The sequence below is a fragment of the Solea senegalensis genome, linkage group LG1 (genome assembly GCF_019176455.1).
Source record: "Solea senegalensis isolate Sse05_10M linkage group LG1, IFAPA_SoseM_1, whole genome shotgun sequence".
NCBI classification, from domain to species: domain Eukaryota; kingdom Metazoa; phylum Chordata; class Actinopteri; order Pleuronectiformes; family Soleidae; genus Solea; species Solea senegalensis.
Genome location: NC_058021.1, coordinates 12,723,494 through 12,740,787, shown reverse-complemented (window position 1 = coordinate 12,740,787; position 17,294 = coordinate 12,723,494). Strand labels below are relative to the sequence as shown.

At 40.5% G+C, this 17,294-nt stretch overlaps 1 protein-coding gene across 1 annotated transcript; it reads left to right on the top strand.

Annotated features, from left to right (window-relative positions):
- The first annotated feature begins 1,388 nt into the window (after nucleotides 1-1,388).
- aire (autoimmune regulator) lies at nucleotides 1,389-6,036 on the top strand. Its single transcript, XM_044046418.1, is given in 13 exon segments — nucleotides 1,389-1,564; nucleotides 1,566-1,786; nucleotides 2,125-2,268; nucleotides 2,599-2,664; nucleotides 2,747-2,875; nucleotides 2,961-3,097; nucleotides 3,211-3,332; nucleotides 3,425-3,494; nucleotides 3,740-3,865; nucleotides 3,951-4,072; nucleotides 4,444-4,522; nucleotides 4,923-5,021; nucleotides 5,606-6,036. Coding segments are annotated over 13 exon segments (1,575 nt in total). The 3' UTR covers nucleotides 5,690-6,036.
- The last annotated feature ends 11,258 nt before the right edge of the window (nucleotides 6,037-17,294 follow it).

Here is a 17,294-nt window from a genome sequence, read left to right as displayed (position 1 = left end):
CACATTCTGGGTTTTGTGTCTTTAACCACTTAAATTTATGTAATTAATTATCAAAAAATGGTCGTACAATGCATCCTTGCTTGTTTTATACAAGGTTAATGTTTCGATGTGTAGCTACAGGCGGTTGGACTTGCTTGAGCTCAGATGCAGATTGTTCGCCTCTCATCAAAGATGCCTCTTTATCTCAGTTTTTACTGTAAATAAATACAATAGATAGAGACAAAGAGCAATAGCCTGATCTAAAAATGTGCATTTGAAGAAGAATATAAATAGAGACAAAGGTTACTATTATCATTATCATTATTATTATTACTATTATTATAATTAAGTGTTAAGTTGTAGTTTTGTGGTCAACTAATGTAGCATGAGCTAAAGCCAGGTCTTCACTAGTCGCTTATACTTTCTGTACTTGGATAGTGACTTACTAGACAGGTTTATAAGATCATTTATTCATTCAGTGAGAAAACTGTGTTGCAAATTCAGACTGATACTAATGCTGAACTGAATGTCTGCAAACCTGATAGTTCAGGGGAAGTTGAGGTGGAAATAACCTTTTAAGAAGAGAACTGTCACTGTCACTGCCACTGTCACTCACTGCGCTAATGAGAGAGGACAGGTATTCCCCTGGACTGACAGCACGTCACATGATCTCTAAGGGTTTCGGCAGGCAGGCAGAGGCAGTAAGTGCTGCTGCAGTCGACAGATGAAGTCAACAGAGAATAGAGGTCGCGGGGTTGGCCTTCTTGGATGTTCCCCCGCGGGTGAAATCTTCAGTGTGGGGTGTCTGAAAGTCTCAGCCAGTCAACTATTGCACAAGCAGCACAGTATTGGTGTCATTTGTACACGGTTGGGAATCAAGAATAAGACCAGAAGTAGAACACTATGTCAACTGATGGTGAATACCAATGTACCAATGATGTATATGTACAGTATATACACACACACACATATATATATATATATATATATATATATATATATATATATATATATAGATGAAACACTTTTCCAGAATTCCACACCTAACTGCCTACAGGACGTCTTAAAGGGGAACTAACAACATCATGTGTACTTCCTGTTGGAAGCACACATAATCTTTATCTCAACAAGGTTAAGATAAAGATTAGTTAATTGTTCCTTACATCTCCAACATGTAAGTACAATTACATGCAACAAACTTTAATTATCACTCATTTCCTTACTGCTAAAAGGATAATATTTGTATTATCTAATTTCTCATATCTTCTTGATCACAAAAAAAAAATCACTTTACTCCACAAGTGTATCATGTGCTCTTCCCAGACTATAAGACACACCTCTTCTATCCAACACACCGTATGTATGAGCTCAGGTCCGCGCCACTCTGCATCTCATTTACGAAGCCGATCATGTCCAGAGTAGAGGCTTTCAGGGACAAAAACCTTCGCTCCCTACTGAGGGAGTTGCGAACTGACATTGCGATGGCTGTGGACGACCCCTTCCCTCTTGTCTATGGTCTGGCAGACAAAAACATCATCACTGACCAAATGCTTAAGGTGAGCAAAAATGCACAAAGTTTTAAACCGGATGCTACTTGTGTAACTTACTTCTGCTGTCTGTGTGGTTCTGCAGGACACTTTAGAGAAGCAGAGCAGTGAGGGGATCCACAAGGCCATGTACTCACTCCTGTCCTGTGTCCTCGAGCAGAGCAGGTCCACCGTCCAGGCTTTCTGGCGCAACATGACCAAAGATTATAACCTGGACAGCTACCCCAAGCTGCATACACTGGTCACTCACCTACACTCGAGTAACGTTTGTGAAATGGAATAATTATTTGTGCAATTCTTCTAACGTCTTTGTCATACTTATTGTAAATAACCAGACTTTTACATTTACGTAAGAACAGATGAATAGGAACTGTTCATTACTGAGTTGTATTTGTGTATACAAATGTGCCAGTTAAGTCAATTAAAACTCAACTTTTAATTGTGAGTTATATGTTTTTATTGTTGGTCATCATTAAAATGGATTTCCAAAGCATCAGTGAAACAGCAGCTTTTATGACAGACTTTGAAATAATTTGCATTCCCAGAATAATAGTTTTCAATCTACTGTATCTTTTCTGCCTTTTTTTATTTTTGACAGAACGAGACACTACAGGTTCCAAGAGTGAGAAGAAATCTTCTGGATGTGACAAAACTCCTCACGTGAAGAAGAGGAGCCATGAGGAGAGAAAGAACAGTTCCAATAAGTTCTCGCAGTATCATGCAAAGACAAGTGATGGTCCAGGTTATGTTTTCAGCCTCATTTGTCTGTTTGTTTTTCTGAGCAGCATAACTCAAAAAAGTGATCCATGCATTTGAATAGAATTTTCTGGGCATGAAGTTTATGGCCCAAGGAAGAAATATTTGATGTTTGAGGGAATCTGGACACAGATTCAATATTATCTTAAATCAGTTGTTAACCTTGTGAGACAGAGGAGTATATTGACACCGCCTGTTAGTGAGCTGCTTTCTTTCGTTTCCCATAAAAAAGCCCTTTGTGTTTCGTTGAAATGAAGTCAAATGATATTATCGTGCATTAAAACATTAATGTGACGTCTTTCTCTTTTCACTCCAGGTGGTAAAGTGAAATTGTACAGAGTGAAGAGCGAAGCTCCAGCATCTCAGCTACAATCTGGAAATAGTAATTTTAAATAAATTGTAATAAAAAATAAATACATTTTACAGAAGTCTTTGATATACATTTGACAAAATTTCTACCGCAGGTGTGCAGCCAGTGTCCTCCTCAGTCCAGAGGGGAGTCGTCCTGTCCTCCTCCTCCTCCTCCACTGAGCTGTCAATCAGCCACAAACCCAGTGAGACGATCCACATCAAGCAGGTGTTTGGCTCAGATGGTAAGTAAAATGCATCCCTTTTACAAATATTGATGAAACTGTCCGACATAATCAGCGTCAACTTTTGACTTTGAATGAATATCAGTACTGAAGACATCAGCAGGGAGTGCCAGGAAGTGCATCAACATCGGTGGAGATTTTTACTCCCAGGGTCCATTAGAGGAGACGAGCTCAGCGTCCGTGTCCACTTTTTACCACAAGGTGGAGACAACCACAGGCACAGTGCAGCTCACAGCTTCTGTTATTCTTCATGACACACAGTCTGTATTTGCCTTGTACTGTTTGTATGTCGTGTGTGTGTGTGTGTGTGTGTGTGTGTGTGAATGTGTGTTTAGGGCCATTATAATGATGACGAGTGTACTGTATGTAAGGATGGAGGAGAGCTGATCTGTTGTGATGGTTGCCCTCGAGCTTTTCATCTGACCTGCCTTGACCCTCCACTCACGTCCATACCATGGTGAGAAATAACTGTCTCCACCCATAATATCAGTGTATGTCTGTGCTCATGTCTGTTTGTTTTCACTCTCATATTAAACTTCTAATCTGCAGTGGCACGTGGCAGTGTGAGGTATGCTGTGAGAACAGAGTGAAAAGAGAGGAACCGCTGCTACCTTTACAAGTGAGGTTCAAAATTAGATAAGGAAGTTTACATAGGCTCCTAATGCTAAATCAAGCATTACTTTATTGAGTGCATCGGTAAAGGGATAACGACCTTCTTGAATTTCCACTTTTTGTGGTGTAAATACACAGAATCCCATGTTTGCCTCAAAGAGCGTATTCTTCCTGCATGTCTGAAAATCTTTTACAAGAATTGAAGGAAAACTGATGAACACTCAACACTAATCAAAATCAAAATATCTTCAGTCACTCGTGGCCCAGCCTCAGCAAACCAACTCCATCATAGACACCGCCTTCTACTCCTCGCTGTCGTCCTCTCCGCTCACAAGTATCTGTGCAGATTCTACGAATCGTCTCACTGCCAGAAACCATGTAAACAACCGATCAGCCTTTAGTTCATCTACCTGCAACATAACATCGATAACCCATTCTTGTATGCATTAAACGTGTTTTGAAGAGCTCAGGTGTGAATCAACTCAGTGTGAGAGAAGTGTGTGGCGTCTGTCGCCTCGGTGGAGGAGACTTGACCCGATGCCTCCAGTGTTTTGAGCGTTTCCATGTGCACTGCCTCTTCTCCAAGTAAGACATCCACTGTCTTCTTTTTTTTAAACAGTATAGTAGACTTGTAATGAAGCAATTTCAGAAATCGTTTAAAGACATCAAAGATAGATCGATAGATAGATAGATAGATAGATCTCATGTCTCATTATCCAAAAAAGTGTTTCCGTTGAAATTGGAATTATTGGTTATTGGATCCTATTGGTTCATTAGTATTTGTATAGTATTACATGAGGAGCCTGTGTAATCAGTTTAAGTTGTCTTATGAAAGTGTCTCTTCCACTGCAATCCTCTTGAGTGTTAGAAATTGCATATTGATTGACAGTAACACTACACGCTGTAGAGGATAGTCTAAGTCACTTACTGTGTGTGTGTGTGTGTGTGTGTGTTAGAGGGAGATCCATCTGCTTGTCCTGCTCCAGACCCTGGGCCAGCTCTGCAGAAAAAGAGGCTGAATCCAGAGGCACACAGGTTTGCACAGTCTGTACAAAGAAGCTATCAACCTTAATGTGATGTTTCTAGTGTTTTTTTTTTTTAAATTGTGGTTGAGATACTGAAGCATAGTCAGAGCTGATTGGCTGTCCAAATCCCAGCCTGTTACTGCTATAGTGTTTACTCTCCAGCACCAAAGTCCATAGAGAAAATAATAAGCATTTTTAGCTCTTTGGGACACTGGAGCTTACGGTCTACTGCTGTCTTGTTTGGGAAGTTTGTGTCGCTAAACAAAAAGAATTCATAAACTTACTGTGGCAGCAGTAATGTATCAATAACTCCTCTGTGCTTTGTTTAAAATCACTACTTGGAAAAAACCTGAATTATCTGTTTAATATTCAAACCCTATCTCTTCATGTGTGGGTGTGTTTGTGTGCAGGTCGCCCCAGTGGGTCAGAACACACTCAGTCATGATCACGGCTCTTCAGTCCCTGAACCCATCCTGCATAAGGACGATCTGGACTCCATCCTGGCAGATGTGAGTGTAGCTCAGTTACAGATGTAGACACTCATACACTCATTGTGGCTGTGCATATCAGACACAAGGTCACACTATCTCTCATCACACACATATGGAATTAGCCTTAGTGATGTGTCATGGTGGGGTGTAGTGTGTGGCACAGCGGTTTAAGTTTCTCTCTGCTGCAGTGAGGTGTATTCTTCTTATTTAATTTAATTTAATTTAATTTAATTTAATTTAATTTAATTTAATTTAATTTAATTTAATTTAATTTTACTTTATTTTATTTTATTTTATTTTATTTTATTTTATTTTATTTTATTTTATGTCCAGTGTTTCACATTTACAAGGTTTTATTAGCTTGCTAGCTACTATTTATATGTATATATTTATACATATTCCATTTCTGCCAAATGGGAATCATTTCATCTACATTGTCACACTCTGGACCTTTAAGACAAATACATGTCAAGGGTAGTAAAGATTGTTGCTCTAACCATGATGATATAATTTAGTGTGTTGACATCACACACATGTTAACATATGTATGATGGTCTGGATTGATTCTATTGTGTTTTTTCTCTCTGCCCTTTGTTTCTCAGCAGAGCTCCATTGACGGCATCTTACAATGGGCTTTCAACAACATATCCCGAACTCTTCCAGACTCACAAGGATGTTACCAGTGACAGTAGGACATAGTGCACACATGCATGGGCTCTCAACGTCTACAGTAAACCCTTTTTTAATATGAGCCTGCACAAGAGCCAACAAAAATGTTCTAGCATCTTTCTTACTGTGTCTAGTATACTTTTAAATCATAAGATACCAAGGTAAATGGGAGTTTCTGTACAAACTGCAGTAAATACACTTTAAATGTGCCATTATTCCACCACTGTAAGCCTGTTTTTTCACCTGCACGTGATTCACATGGTTTTATACCACAGGGGAACAGCAGTGTTGTAGAGGATAGAAGACAATCTCAAATTAAACCACAGACTGCACAGGAACAGTGTCTCATCACAGCAAATAAACATGTGTGTACATACAGTATGTGTAGTTATGGAGAAATGCACTACAGAGATGGTTTGTCTCACATGTGTGGGTCTACTGAAGAATTCACATCTACACGTTGCACCAGATGGTTTCAATACAATGAAGTATGTGCACTGAGAAATGCCTCTGTTAAACAATAATTCCTTGAAGACTATCACTTAGATGAGGAATGTTGTTTTTGTCATGGGATTCAAGAGTTTGAGCACAACTGCCAGAAGGATGGAGCTTGGCCAAGCAGATTTTTCTCCCTTCGGTATTTGGTTGCCATGGCTCCCAACTCCTTCAGGCCCAAAACAGTGGATGAGAAACATACTTGTTCCATGGTGTGTGTGTGTGTATATGCATCTGTTTATTTATCAGTCCACTTTCTTAATGGTTTATAAAACAGTTGTCTTTGTAGATCCCATCTCACACAGTGAGATCAGTAAGTCTGACATAAAGTTCACAAAAGCAGTAATGCTCTGATTCCAATCAATAGCAGCAATAATGATTTTTTTTCTTTTTCCTATTCTCCAGATGAGATCTTGCACAAAAATGTGCTTACACCAACATTACTCCTGCTTTACTCTTGGATTCCTTCCGTTTCTAGTTGCATACCACATGACAGACCACATGGAAAAACTGTTTCCAAGGGCTCCCTGTTTAAAAAAAGAAAAGAAAAGGAAAACAGTTTCTGGCCACTAGATGGCACCCAACCTTGAATGTGAGGCAGGGACTCAAACAAGCAATGATAAGAGGAAGTATTTCCTTTGATAAAACAGTGTTTGTTTGGAGAGTCTGTAAGTGGGAATTACCCAGAATATGACAGGCATGAAGGAAACAGAGTTGACTTTAAACAGTAAATGTATTAAATGTATTTACTTAAGTACTGCACTGCAGTTGTATGGACAGTTACTTTATTATTTAAAAAAAATTGTATAAACTAGCACTTCCTCATCAAAAGCAGCTACATCCATCCCTCTGTTACTATAACCCTGATCATTTGACGGCTGCAGGAAAAGGTGGAGACAGTCAGGTCACCAGAGACAAGCAACATTTACAATCCACTTTTACAGCTACTAGGCAGTTTATCCTAAATTAACCAAACTCCAACCTGCATTGCTTTGGACATTGAAGGAAGCTGGAAAAGCCCACTCACATACTGTACTGTATGGCGAGAACATCGTTGTTCACACAGAAGAGTCTTGGTTCATTTGGGACTTGAACAGAGAACCTTCTGCTGTGAGGCATCACTGCTAACCTATGATCTTCCACTCAACTAACATATTGTGTTAGGCCTTTATTACCTCAGCCTAGAAGAATGTTTTTCTGCACTGCATTTGTCTGTTTTGTAAGCGGCGTAAAAGTAGACGTATTTGGATGACATTTTCTAAAAAATTGCTCATTTTATTGACATAAAACATCACCACTTTCCTTTCAAAATAGGTCAGCTTTAACTTTAACACACAGTGTTTGTCTGCATAATAATACAACATGTCTGTTGGAAATGTGGGGGAAAAAATGATTATTCCCAACGGTCAGTATATTTCCTGACTGCCAGCCGGTTGCCATTTCACAGTGTTATTCTCACAAGCCCTTGGACACAAAGCGAGTCATCTCTAAGTGACTACACACGCTACAACCATGAGCACAGTAGTTCATATAGAGGCATTAATAGTCACTAGTGTCACTAACAGTTGGAGAAATCGCGTTCTACCTGTTTTTCTGTCTTTCCGTTCTCTTGTCAAGTGAAGTTTGAAACAAATTCTTAAAAAATGTGCTTCTTAAAAAAAAACTTAAGAGTCTCCACTGCTTCCTCAGCAGCATCATCGTCATCATCATCATCAGAAACACACCCAACAAGTCTGAATGAGAATTTGTTAAGATGATCAAAAGACACACAGAAAGAAAGAAAAACTTAGTATTAGGAGGAACTGGTGTTGTGCTTTTTGTTCTTGTTGGTTTTTGTGAATATCCTGTTTTATGTTGATACATTTTGTCTGGACGCTCACCTCGTGTCACTTCATCACTCCCTCGTTACCTGCCCTACCCTAATTCGTTTCCTTCCTCGTGTTTGTATGAATACTCACCCTTTTCCCCTTTGTTTTCCATTTGCTTTGATTTGTTTTGTGATTATTTGGATTTTACCTGCGTGGACTCACCTTTGTGTTGTTGTCTAATGTTGTAGAAATGTAATGTACTCATTCCATGAGCAAGAATTGAACAAAAATCACAAGTAACTATATAACACAATATGTACGCATGCAGCTTTGTGTGTGTGTGTGTGTGTGTGTGTGTATGTGTGTGAGTTGAGCAATCACAAGGCCACATTCCTCAAACCCCTACATGCATCCTGTTACTACGCCATTGGTCATATTTCTGGAATTCTTGGAAAAAAAATGATAGGTGAGATTCCCACGCTTTGGGCATCCTCTCCCTACATTTCTATTTTTTTTAGCATTTCATGACTGTGGGCAGTTTTCAACTCTGTTTTCCAGCTGTGCCACTGATGGTCTAAGAGTTTGGGAGAGAGGTGACTTCCAGTCAAGAGACCTGACTCTCTCTCTTCAGACTTTTGTTTGTAGGCAGGAAATTGCCAGAGGCCCTGCATTGTCCTGGTGTGAGGAACCAGCACAGAAAGTTTTAACTGCTGAGCACATGGTGCTGAAAGACAGTTTTATAGTTTCCACACCATTATATGTGATCCTATATAAAATCATTTCTTATTGTGATGATCTTTGGACATAAAAACGCAAGTGATTAAGTTTTCATAAGTTAAACTCCATTATTGTGACAAAAGTGATCAACATTCATTTAACTTGTGTCAGTAAGTTGTGAAGCCAAAACAACTAAGGAAAATAAAGAAAAGGGAAATGGAAGTGGTGAAGATGACATCCCTACTCCTTCACTGGGGCTCTACTTAATCGATATACTGTGCTGCAAATAATCCACAGAGGACTGAGAAACATAGAACAAGTTGATTGAACAAGACATTATCATAAGTTAATATATAATTTAACCTTGTGGGTTGAAACAATATGCATAGTCAAGTTGAATGTACTCATGAGCAGATGAACTTCTGTTTTAATTTCAACAAAAATCAACAAAAAGTCTGATTTTTTAAAGGACTGACACTAAAGGTCTTTTGACGAATTCATGATTTAAAGTATGCAGAATTATTGTTCATCAGCCAATCTGTAATTGAAACAGGAAGATATGAGTATATACAATCAAGCACCTAGCCCTGCAGTCACCATTTCCAAGCATTTGTGATATAAAATAGGTCAGTCTCAAGAGATCAGTGACTTTGAGCATTGCAATTTAGATGGTTTATGAAATTACATCCCTTCTAGCTATACCATGGTCAACTGTACGTGATATTATTAAAAAGTGGAAGTGTTTAGGAGCAACAGCAACTCAGCCACGTAGCGGCAGACCATGTAAAGTCACAGATTGGGGTCAATGACTGCTAAGGCGCATGGTGCATGAAAGTCCAAGCCAACACTCTGCTGATTCCATAGCAAGACTTCCGAGCTTCCTGTGTCATTGATGTAAGCACAAAATCTGTGCAGCAGGAGCTTCATGGTCGAGCAGCTGCATGCAAGCCTCACATCACCAAGTCCTGTGCCAAGGGTCGAATGGAGTGGTGTAAAGCACACTGATACTGGACTGTGGAGCAGTGGAAATGTGTTCTGCGGAGTGACGGGTCACGCTTCTCTGTGTGGCAGTCAGATGGTCGAGTCTGGGTTTTGACGGATGTCGGTGGAACATGATCTACCTGACTGCATTGTGCCAACTGTGAAGTTTGGTGGAGGGAAGATAATGGTATAGGCGGGTTTTCAGGCTTTAGGATACACCCCTTATTTCTCTTAATGCTTCAGCATATACCAAGGCATTTTGGACAATGCTATGCTCTACAATGCTGTGCCCCAGTGTACAAAACGAGGACTATGAAGACATGGTTTGATAAGTTTGGTGTGCAAGAACTTGACTGGCCCGAACAGAGCCCTGACCTCAACCCCATAGAACACCTTTGGAATGAACTGCAACAGAGAATGCGAGCCAGAGCTTCTTGTCCAACTTCAGTGCCTGACCTCATAAATGCTTTACATTCAGTGAGTGTTTCCAAATTCTGGTCCTCGGGGACCCCTGCCCTGCATGTTTTAGATGTTGCCCTGCTCCAACACACCTGCTACATGCAGGGCAGGGGTCCCTGAGGACAGAATGAATTGGCCATAGAAACACTCTAAAACCTAAAACTAAAACCTTATAGAAAGCCCTCCAAGAATAGTGGACGCTGTCATAGCAGCAGAAGTGGGACCAACTCCGTAATACTTGTGTCCATATATGTTATTATAATACAGGTAGTCAGCAGTAATGCAAAGCACACACTATTTACTCAACTACTGTGCTGTGGAACATGATCTACCTGACTGCATTGTGCCAACTGTGAAGTTTGGTGGAGGGAAGATAATGGTATAGGCGGGTTTTCAGGCTTTAGGATACACCCCTTATTTCTCTTAATGCTTCAGCATATACCAAGGCATTTTGGACAATGCTATGCTCTACAATGCTGTGCCCCAGTGTACAAAACGAGGACTATGAAGACATGGTTTGATAAGTTTGGTGTGCAAGAACTTGACTGGCCCGAACAGAGCCCTGACCTCAACCCCATAGAACACCTTTGGAATGAACTGCAACAGAGAATGCGAGCCAGAGCTTCTTGTCCAACTTCAGTGCCTGACCTCATAAATGCTTTACATTCAGTGAGTGTTTCCAAATTCTGGTCCTCGGGGACCCCTGCCCTGCATGTTTTAGATGTTGCCCTGCTCCAACACACCTGCTACATGCAGGGCAGGGGTCCCTGAGGACAGAATGAATTGGCCATAGAAACACTCTAAAACCTAAAACTAAAACCTTATAGAAAGCCCTCCAAGAATAGTGGACGCTGTCATAGCAGCAGAAGTGGGACCAACTCCGTAATACTTGTGTCCATATATGTTATTATAATACAGGTAGTCAGCAGTAATGCAAAGCACACACTATTTACTCAACTACTGTGCTTAAGTACAATTATGAGGGACTTGTACTTTACTTTAGCATGTAATCATCACTTGTCTTTACAGTCAGATGGGAAACTCTGCACTACCCCTACATTTTTCTATCAGCTGTACAGGTTTCTTTCCAGACTGCCATCATACATACATACATACATACTGTACATAACTTTACGTTAGATTGACAAAACATATGATCAAAGGTTTTTTGCTATTATTACTGCTAATGTTTACTTGTCATTAAATTTGATGGATTGGAGCCAGAAGTTCTGTATGTAAATACTGAAACATTCTACTCAAGCAAAAGTACCACTATTTTGATCAAATATTAGCATATTACAAGTACTAGTCTAAAAAGCACCTGTCCTCATCATTCAATACTGGCTGTAATTCACATTTTTTTTACTCAGTAACAGATGTGATTTAAAATGTAACCTACTTAAGTAAAAGTAAAATTACACATTTTAAAAAAAAGTACACAAAAAACCTACTCAATAACAGTAATGCGACTCCACCTCTGACTATGACCTCTATTACACTGTGTGTGTGTGTGTTGATTCAGTGAGACAGTCCAATGTAACATTCCTGTGTTACATAAGAGACGTATGAGGAGGTCACTCAAGTCTGAAATCATATATTTGTGTTTTTGATCTCAGTGAAGTAGATCAGGACATGCTGTTAGCTGGGCACGAACAGACACATGCACACACGCACATACACACGCCACACTCATGACACTTTTGTAACCTCGTAGCAGGCTCCAGTTAAAAACTATGGTCACTGCTTCGGACTGTCTCCCGCAGCTTCAACCCAACACCCTTGAGAAAATGCAACACAATGATCTTAATCTGACAAGACAGCGGCTCCCCCAGCATCTAGCAATTAGTCTGGACATTACCATAATTTGAAGTGTTTTACGGCACTTTATTAAAACCCATGAAGCCACCGTCTGTGATGTCGTAGTCTCTATGTCACATACACTTGCTGTTTAGAGTTAAACGGTCTAAAGACAAATATCTAAACTACTGGTCAGGGAGTTAAAAAACAAAAAAAACAAAGTCTAACTCTCACTGCGCCTCTGTGTGTCCCCTGAAGAGGCCAGATAATGATACACTGGCAATGCAGATTGCAGGGTTGCCATTCGTCTGAAACTGTAAACACAGCGGTGAAGTCTCATTAGGACATTCCAGAAAAGTCCTCAACTGGGGATTCTTGGAAGAGCTGCTGGGATGTTTGCATTCTTGCTTTGGGACAGCAGCGCTAATGGCGTCTCCTGTGATCACCGCCCTGTCCCGAGCAGGAATTATATGAGTGTGGGGGTGAAGGCAGATGTTGAGCATTCCACCGCGCACTGTGAACAGCACAGATGTGACACAGTTACAGCCAGTAGATTTCAGTCAATTTTTATTTTTTAAATCAGCGTGCACAGTAGCTCTCATAAACAGACAGAGACCAAATCAGAGCTAAAAATTGGACAATCACTTGCTGGCCACTTTATTAGGTACAAAGGACACCTGTGTGCATCTGCTTCAAGGCTCGATGTGCTGTGTGTTCAGAGACGGTTTCCTGCAAACCGTGGATGTAACAAGTTGTTATTTTGTTGTTGGTGCAAGTTGCATGTTATCGTCGGCAAACAATAGTTTTTTTCCTGGCCAGAGAGCTGCAGTGAACTGGATATTTTCTGTTTTTGGATCGTTCTCTGTAAAGTAAACCCTAGAGATGCTTGTGTGTGAAAATAGCAGTTTCTAAAATACTCATCCCAGCCTGTCTGGCACTAACAACCATGCCACGTTGAAAGTGATTTAAAACACCTTTTACCCCATGATGCTGGGTATGAACTTCAGCAGGTTGTCTCAACCAGGTTGTTTACATACACGCCTTAAAGATTTGCTTCTATGTGATTGGCTGATTAAATATTTGGTGGCTTGTGCGTGTACACTCATCACACGTCCAGCCACCTTGCTTTTAAATGGCTGTGGACACTGGCAAATATTTACACATTTTTACATTCACAGCTTATTCTAATGCGCCAAGTGACCTTGTACAATTTGACAGTAATAGAAACTTTCTTATATAATTTTACTGACTATACCGTATATCTGATTTCACATCGCAGTGATGCGAACGATGTTCAAAACTCCCTTTGTGAAATTGTGTGGTACATTTATAACACCGATAATGTCAGGGTTTATCCTTCACACGTCTGGTTAATGTAACTGACGCTAGCTGTGAGAACTCTGCTGGGCATTTCAAAAACGGCAGCAGATATGAGGCCAAACAAAGTCTTTTCAAGTGTCATTTATGAAAGATAAACAGTTGTTACAGACAATCGGTTTTATTTTTGGTTTAACTGTCTTTGCAGATTCTCATTCATCGAGGTCAACGTTATCCAAAACACATGGAGTCGTAAGCAACTGTTCTGAAGAAAGCAAGTCTATTGGATGAGAGGTGAAACATCTTCAAGAGAAAAATCAAGTCCAGTTAATGTATCTCGACATTTTCACCACATCAGAACAGAGATTAAAGATTTAATTTGGGTCGAGAGAATTTGTTTGGTCAAGTGATTACACAGATCAGTGGCAGGCACTGGGGAAAGGGTGATAACCGAGAGATATGTAATGATATTGTCCCGTCAACATTGATTTGGCCCATTTTCCAGGAATACGAACTGTACAGGGCAGACACATCTGATCTACCAACAGCTTTATTTTTCAGGGTCAGTGAACAAAGTGTCTTTTCATCAACTTTGCGATGTGATTCAAATGAAGTGATTGAAATAGTTCCCCTCAGTTTGTACAATTGTCCATTTGAAGTTTCCCCAAAATAGAATAAATAGTCTCGTCCTCAAAAATAGACAGTCTGTGTAAAATAAGACAATGACCTTCTTCTCCTCCACACAATACTGCCTTTGTGTGTGTGTCAGAGCAGGCCTTGAGTTGCAACCATTAGCATATTTTACAGCTGAATCATCAGCAGTTACTGGTAGTAACACCAAAGTTGGAAATCATCTCCTAAGATAATGGAATGTTTTGCTTGTGACTTTTTTAGAAATCGTTTGATTTGCACAATGGACATATCGCAAGCCAAGCAGGAAAACATGCTGCCAAACGAGGCGCTTTGAAAAAATAAAACCCTTCTCAAATATCTGATGTACAAAATAATACGAAAAAATAACTATGCCCCACGTGCACATATCAAATCAAGGCACTTCTGGTTCATTTCATATCCAGTGAATTGACAGATCTTGCTCAGTGTGAAATATGTTGCAACAATACAAATGATATTATTACACAATATAAGTGGCTGAAGAGAGGCTTCTCTTCTCAGACTGCTGCCCTCGTGGCCCTGACCCAGATAAGTGGATGAAGAATGCAAAAAAGCAAATTAGTTTGGAGGGACAAAGTCAGTATTTGTGTCACCATTGCTGGATTAACTGGTTTGTTATTACGTTCTTTACCATTGACATACATTTGAAAGATACAATTTCACATCTATCAGAACTGACCAGGGTTGAACAAATCCCAGACTTCATTGCGATACGTGGTGTTTGTCACGTCTCACCGGCTCTCTCCTGTCCCTCTGTTGCTCGGTGGCTCATGAAGTCACTTGTTGTCAAATTCTAGTGAGCAAATAAAAGAAATTGCCTAAATACGGAGGACCCTGACACCAGGGGCTTTCAAGACAGGTTGGAGGCAGACGGGAGTGTAAACCTGTTTGTCCTGTGTGTACGGCGCTGCTGTGGTCATGGTTAAAGAAAGTAATGTAATATGACTCTATATGAAGTGCAACACCGGGACAAGAAGAAGGATCTAGCTGAATCTGCACAAAATGAAAAGAGATGAAAAGGGCCTGGTGTCATAACAGACTACTTTCACACCCTCTCCAGCTTTACTACATGATCATGCATCACCTAACTTTACCTGCATGTTCACCCGGTCCCCTCACCTCCACGCTCTCCACTCACCTCATTGCATCTGAAGCATGGAAAGTCCCTGGTACATTTTCAGAGCTGTTGAGCTTGTGCACAGACACAGAACCTCCTCCCTCTCTCTTTCCATGGTGCCGTTGGCCAGAGCCAGCCATCAAATCACATGCTATGTGCAGCCTCAGCAGCAGACGAGTGCAGCTATTTGCTGGGGGCACTCATGCTGGGGCCCAAATGACTGGCATTCTGGTGACCTCCCAGGATGCCAGTGGGCTGCTGGGGTGGAAGACTGTTTTAGGACAGGGTGACACGGCTTGTTGCTGTGTCATTCATCTTGGAGAGGCATGTTGTCTGCGGGGCAGAACATTGCAAAAATGTTTTCACACCTCTTAAGGGCTGCTTGGATTGGTATCTATAAAGAGCCCCATGAGCTAGACCTCAGAGTGAGAATGTTCAGTTTGCTTCAGGTTCTTGTTGAAGATGGTGAGAAAGGCATGTGATACAAAATACCAGTTTTTCTTCTCCAAGTAGAGTAATTGTAGCGTATTAGTTATCAGGCCCACTAAAGAAGTAAAACATTAGTCCCGGTGCTGAGCGTCCACACATCATTTAGCAGATTGTGGCTGGTAGTTTATGTTGTACAACTTTAGGACTTGTTTTCTGCCCTGACACATGACGTGTCGCTCAATTTAGGAGAAGTGCGGAAGTGAAAAAAAACCTTAAGAGGAACAGTGACACTCAGCTATTTGCCCTCAGCACTGTATGAGTAATATGTCTGAGAGCACAGGCCAAGTATTCAGTGTTGTGAGACAAGAGGAAACAGCAAAGTTGCCATAGCGACATCAACATGTTAATCTCATGTGTGGAAGAGTAATTGTTTTATTGCCAAACGCACAGAATTCCTGTTAATCTAATGCTATTACTCATTACTTGTTCACACAGCTGGAGAGATCCAAATGGCAGTTGGTAGTGACACCGCCCATAAGAACATGAACTTCCATTTTGAATCCTCAAAATTGGCACTGAAGCCAGCGTCATGTTGAGGTTTTGCAATCGGAAGTTTTTAGACATCACCTGCAACCAGGCACCAGCGGGAGGATAGCAGCTGTCAGTCACACCTGTGTGAACTTGTATCTATTTTCCTCTAAATGAGAACCAAATATTACAAAATTTACATACTCTATTTTTAGATATTTTTATGATAGTATAATAAAACTGGTGATTGAGACCATTACCTCTTCAGGAACGCTGTTCATTCATTTATTCATTCATTCATTCAGTCATCGTCTACCGCTTTATCCTCCACATGAGGGTCGCGGGGCCACTGGAGCCAATCCCCGCTAACACAGAGAGACAAACGACCATTCACTCTCACATTCACACCTACACTCATTTTAGAGTGTCCATTTAACCTCTGCATGTTTTGGACAGTGGGAGGGAATCAGAGTGCCCAGAGAAAACCCACATACACACGGGGTGAACATGCAAACTCCATGCAGAAAGGCCTTTGGTCGGACGGCGTCACAGTCCCGGGTCTTTTTGCTGCAAGGCAACAGTCCTAGCCATGATTCTGCTGTGCGGCACCAGTGGCTAATCGATAAACCCTTATTTTCAAGTTGTCCTTAAATGGCAAACAGAAGACTATGTTCACTTTTTATAAACGTTCTATGGCTAGATCACTAATCGACAGTCTTTATTTTGATCATCTAAGAGGAAATGTGTCACAGGACAGGTTGAAAAAATCCGGGCTGTATCTGTCATGCTCTAATTAACTTGCTTACACCTCCCTTTGTAGGGAGCGTGACTTTTAATTGCTATTGACAAAAGTATGTTGTATTGTTGAACGTAGAGCTGGTTCCAAAGCTGTCAACACACGGTCAATAATGACAATGATAGTAACGTAGCGTTCAGCGAAAGGGATAACATCGCCGCCTTTATTTTTTAAATCCTTCAGGCTTCTTTTCACTTATAAACAGTGGCGACACCAACGTCCACACAGCAGAGTCAACTTAAATTAATAGTTGAACAATTGATCAATGAACAATTTAAAATAATTGAAAAGTTACTTTTTATGTTAATATTGATATCAATTTCTTAGGCAGGTATGAACATACGGTTTAGTTCTCTCCTGTCTCCATTCTTAAAAACAAAGCAAACTGTCTTTAGTTTCTGTATTTACTGTATAGACATGACTGTGATCATTGTCAGAATGAAAATAAACACTTTCCCTTCCCATCGATCACTTTCCGAAGACAGCGCAACAAAACCCAGTTTCCC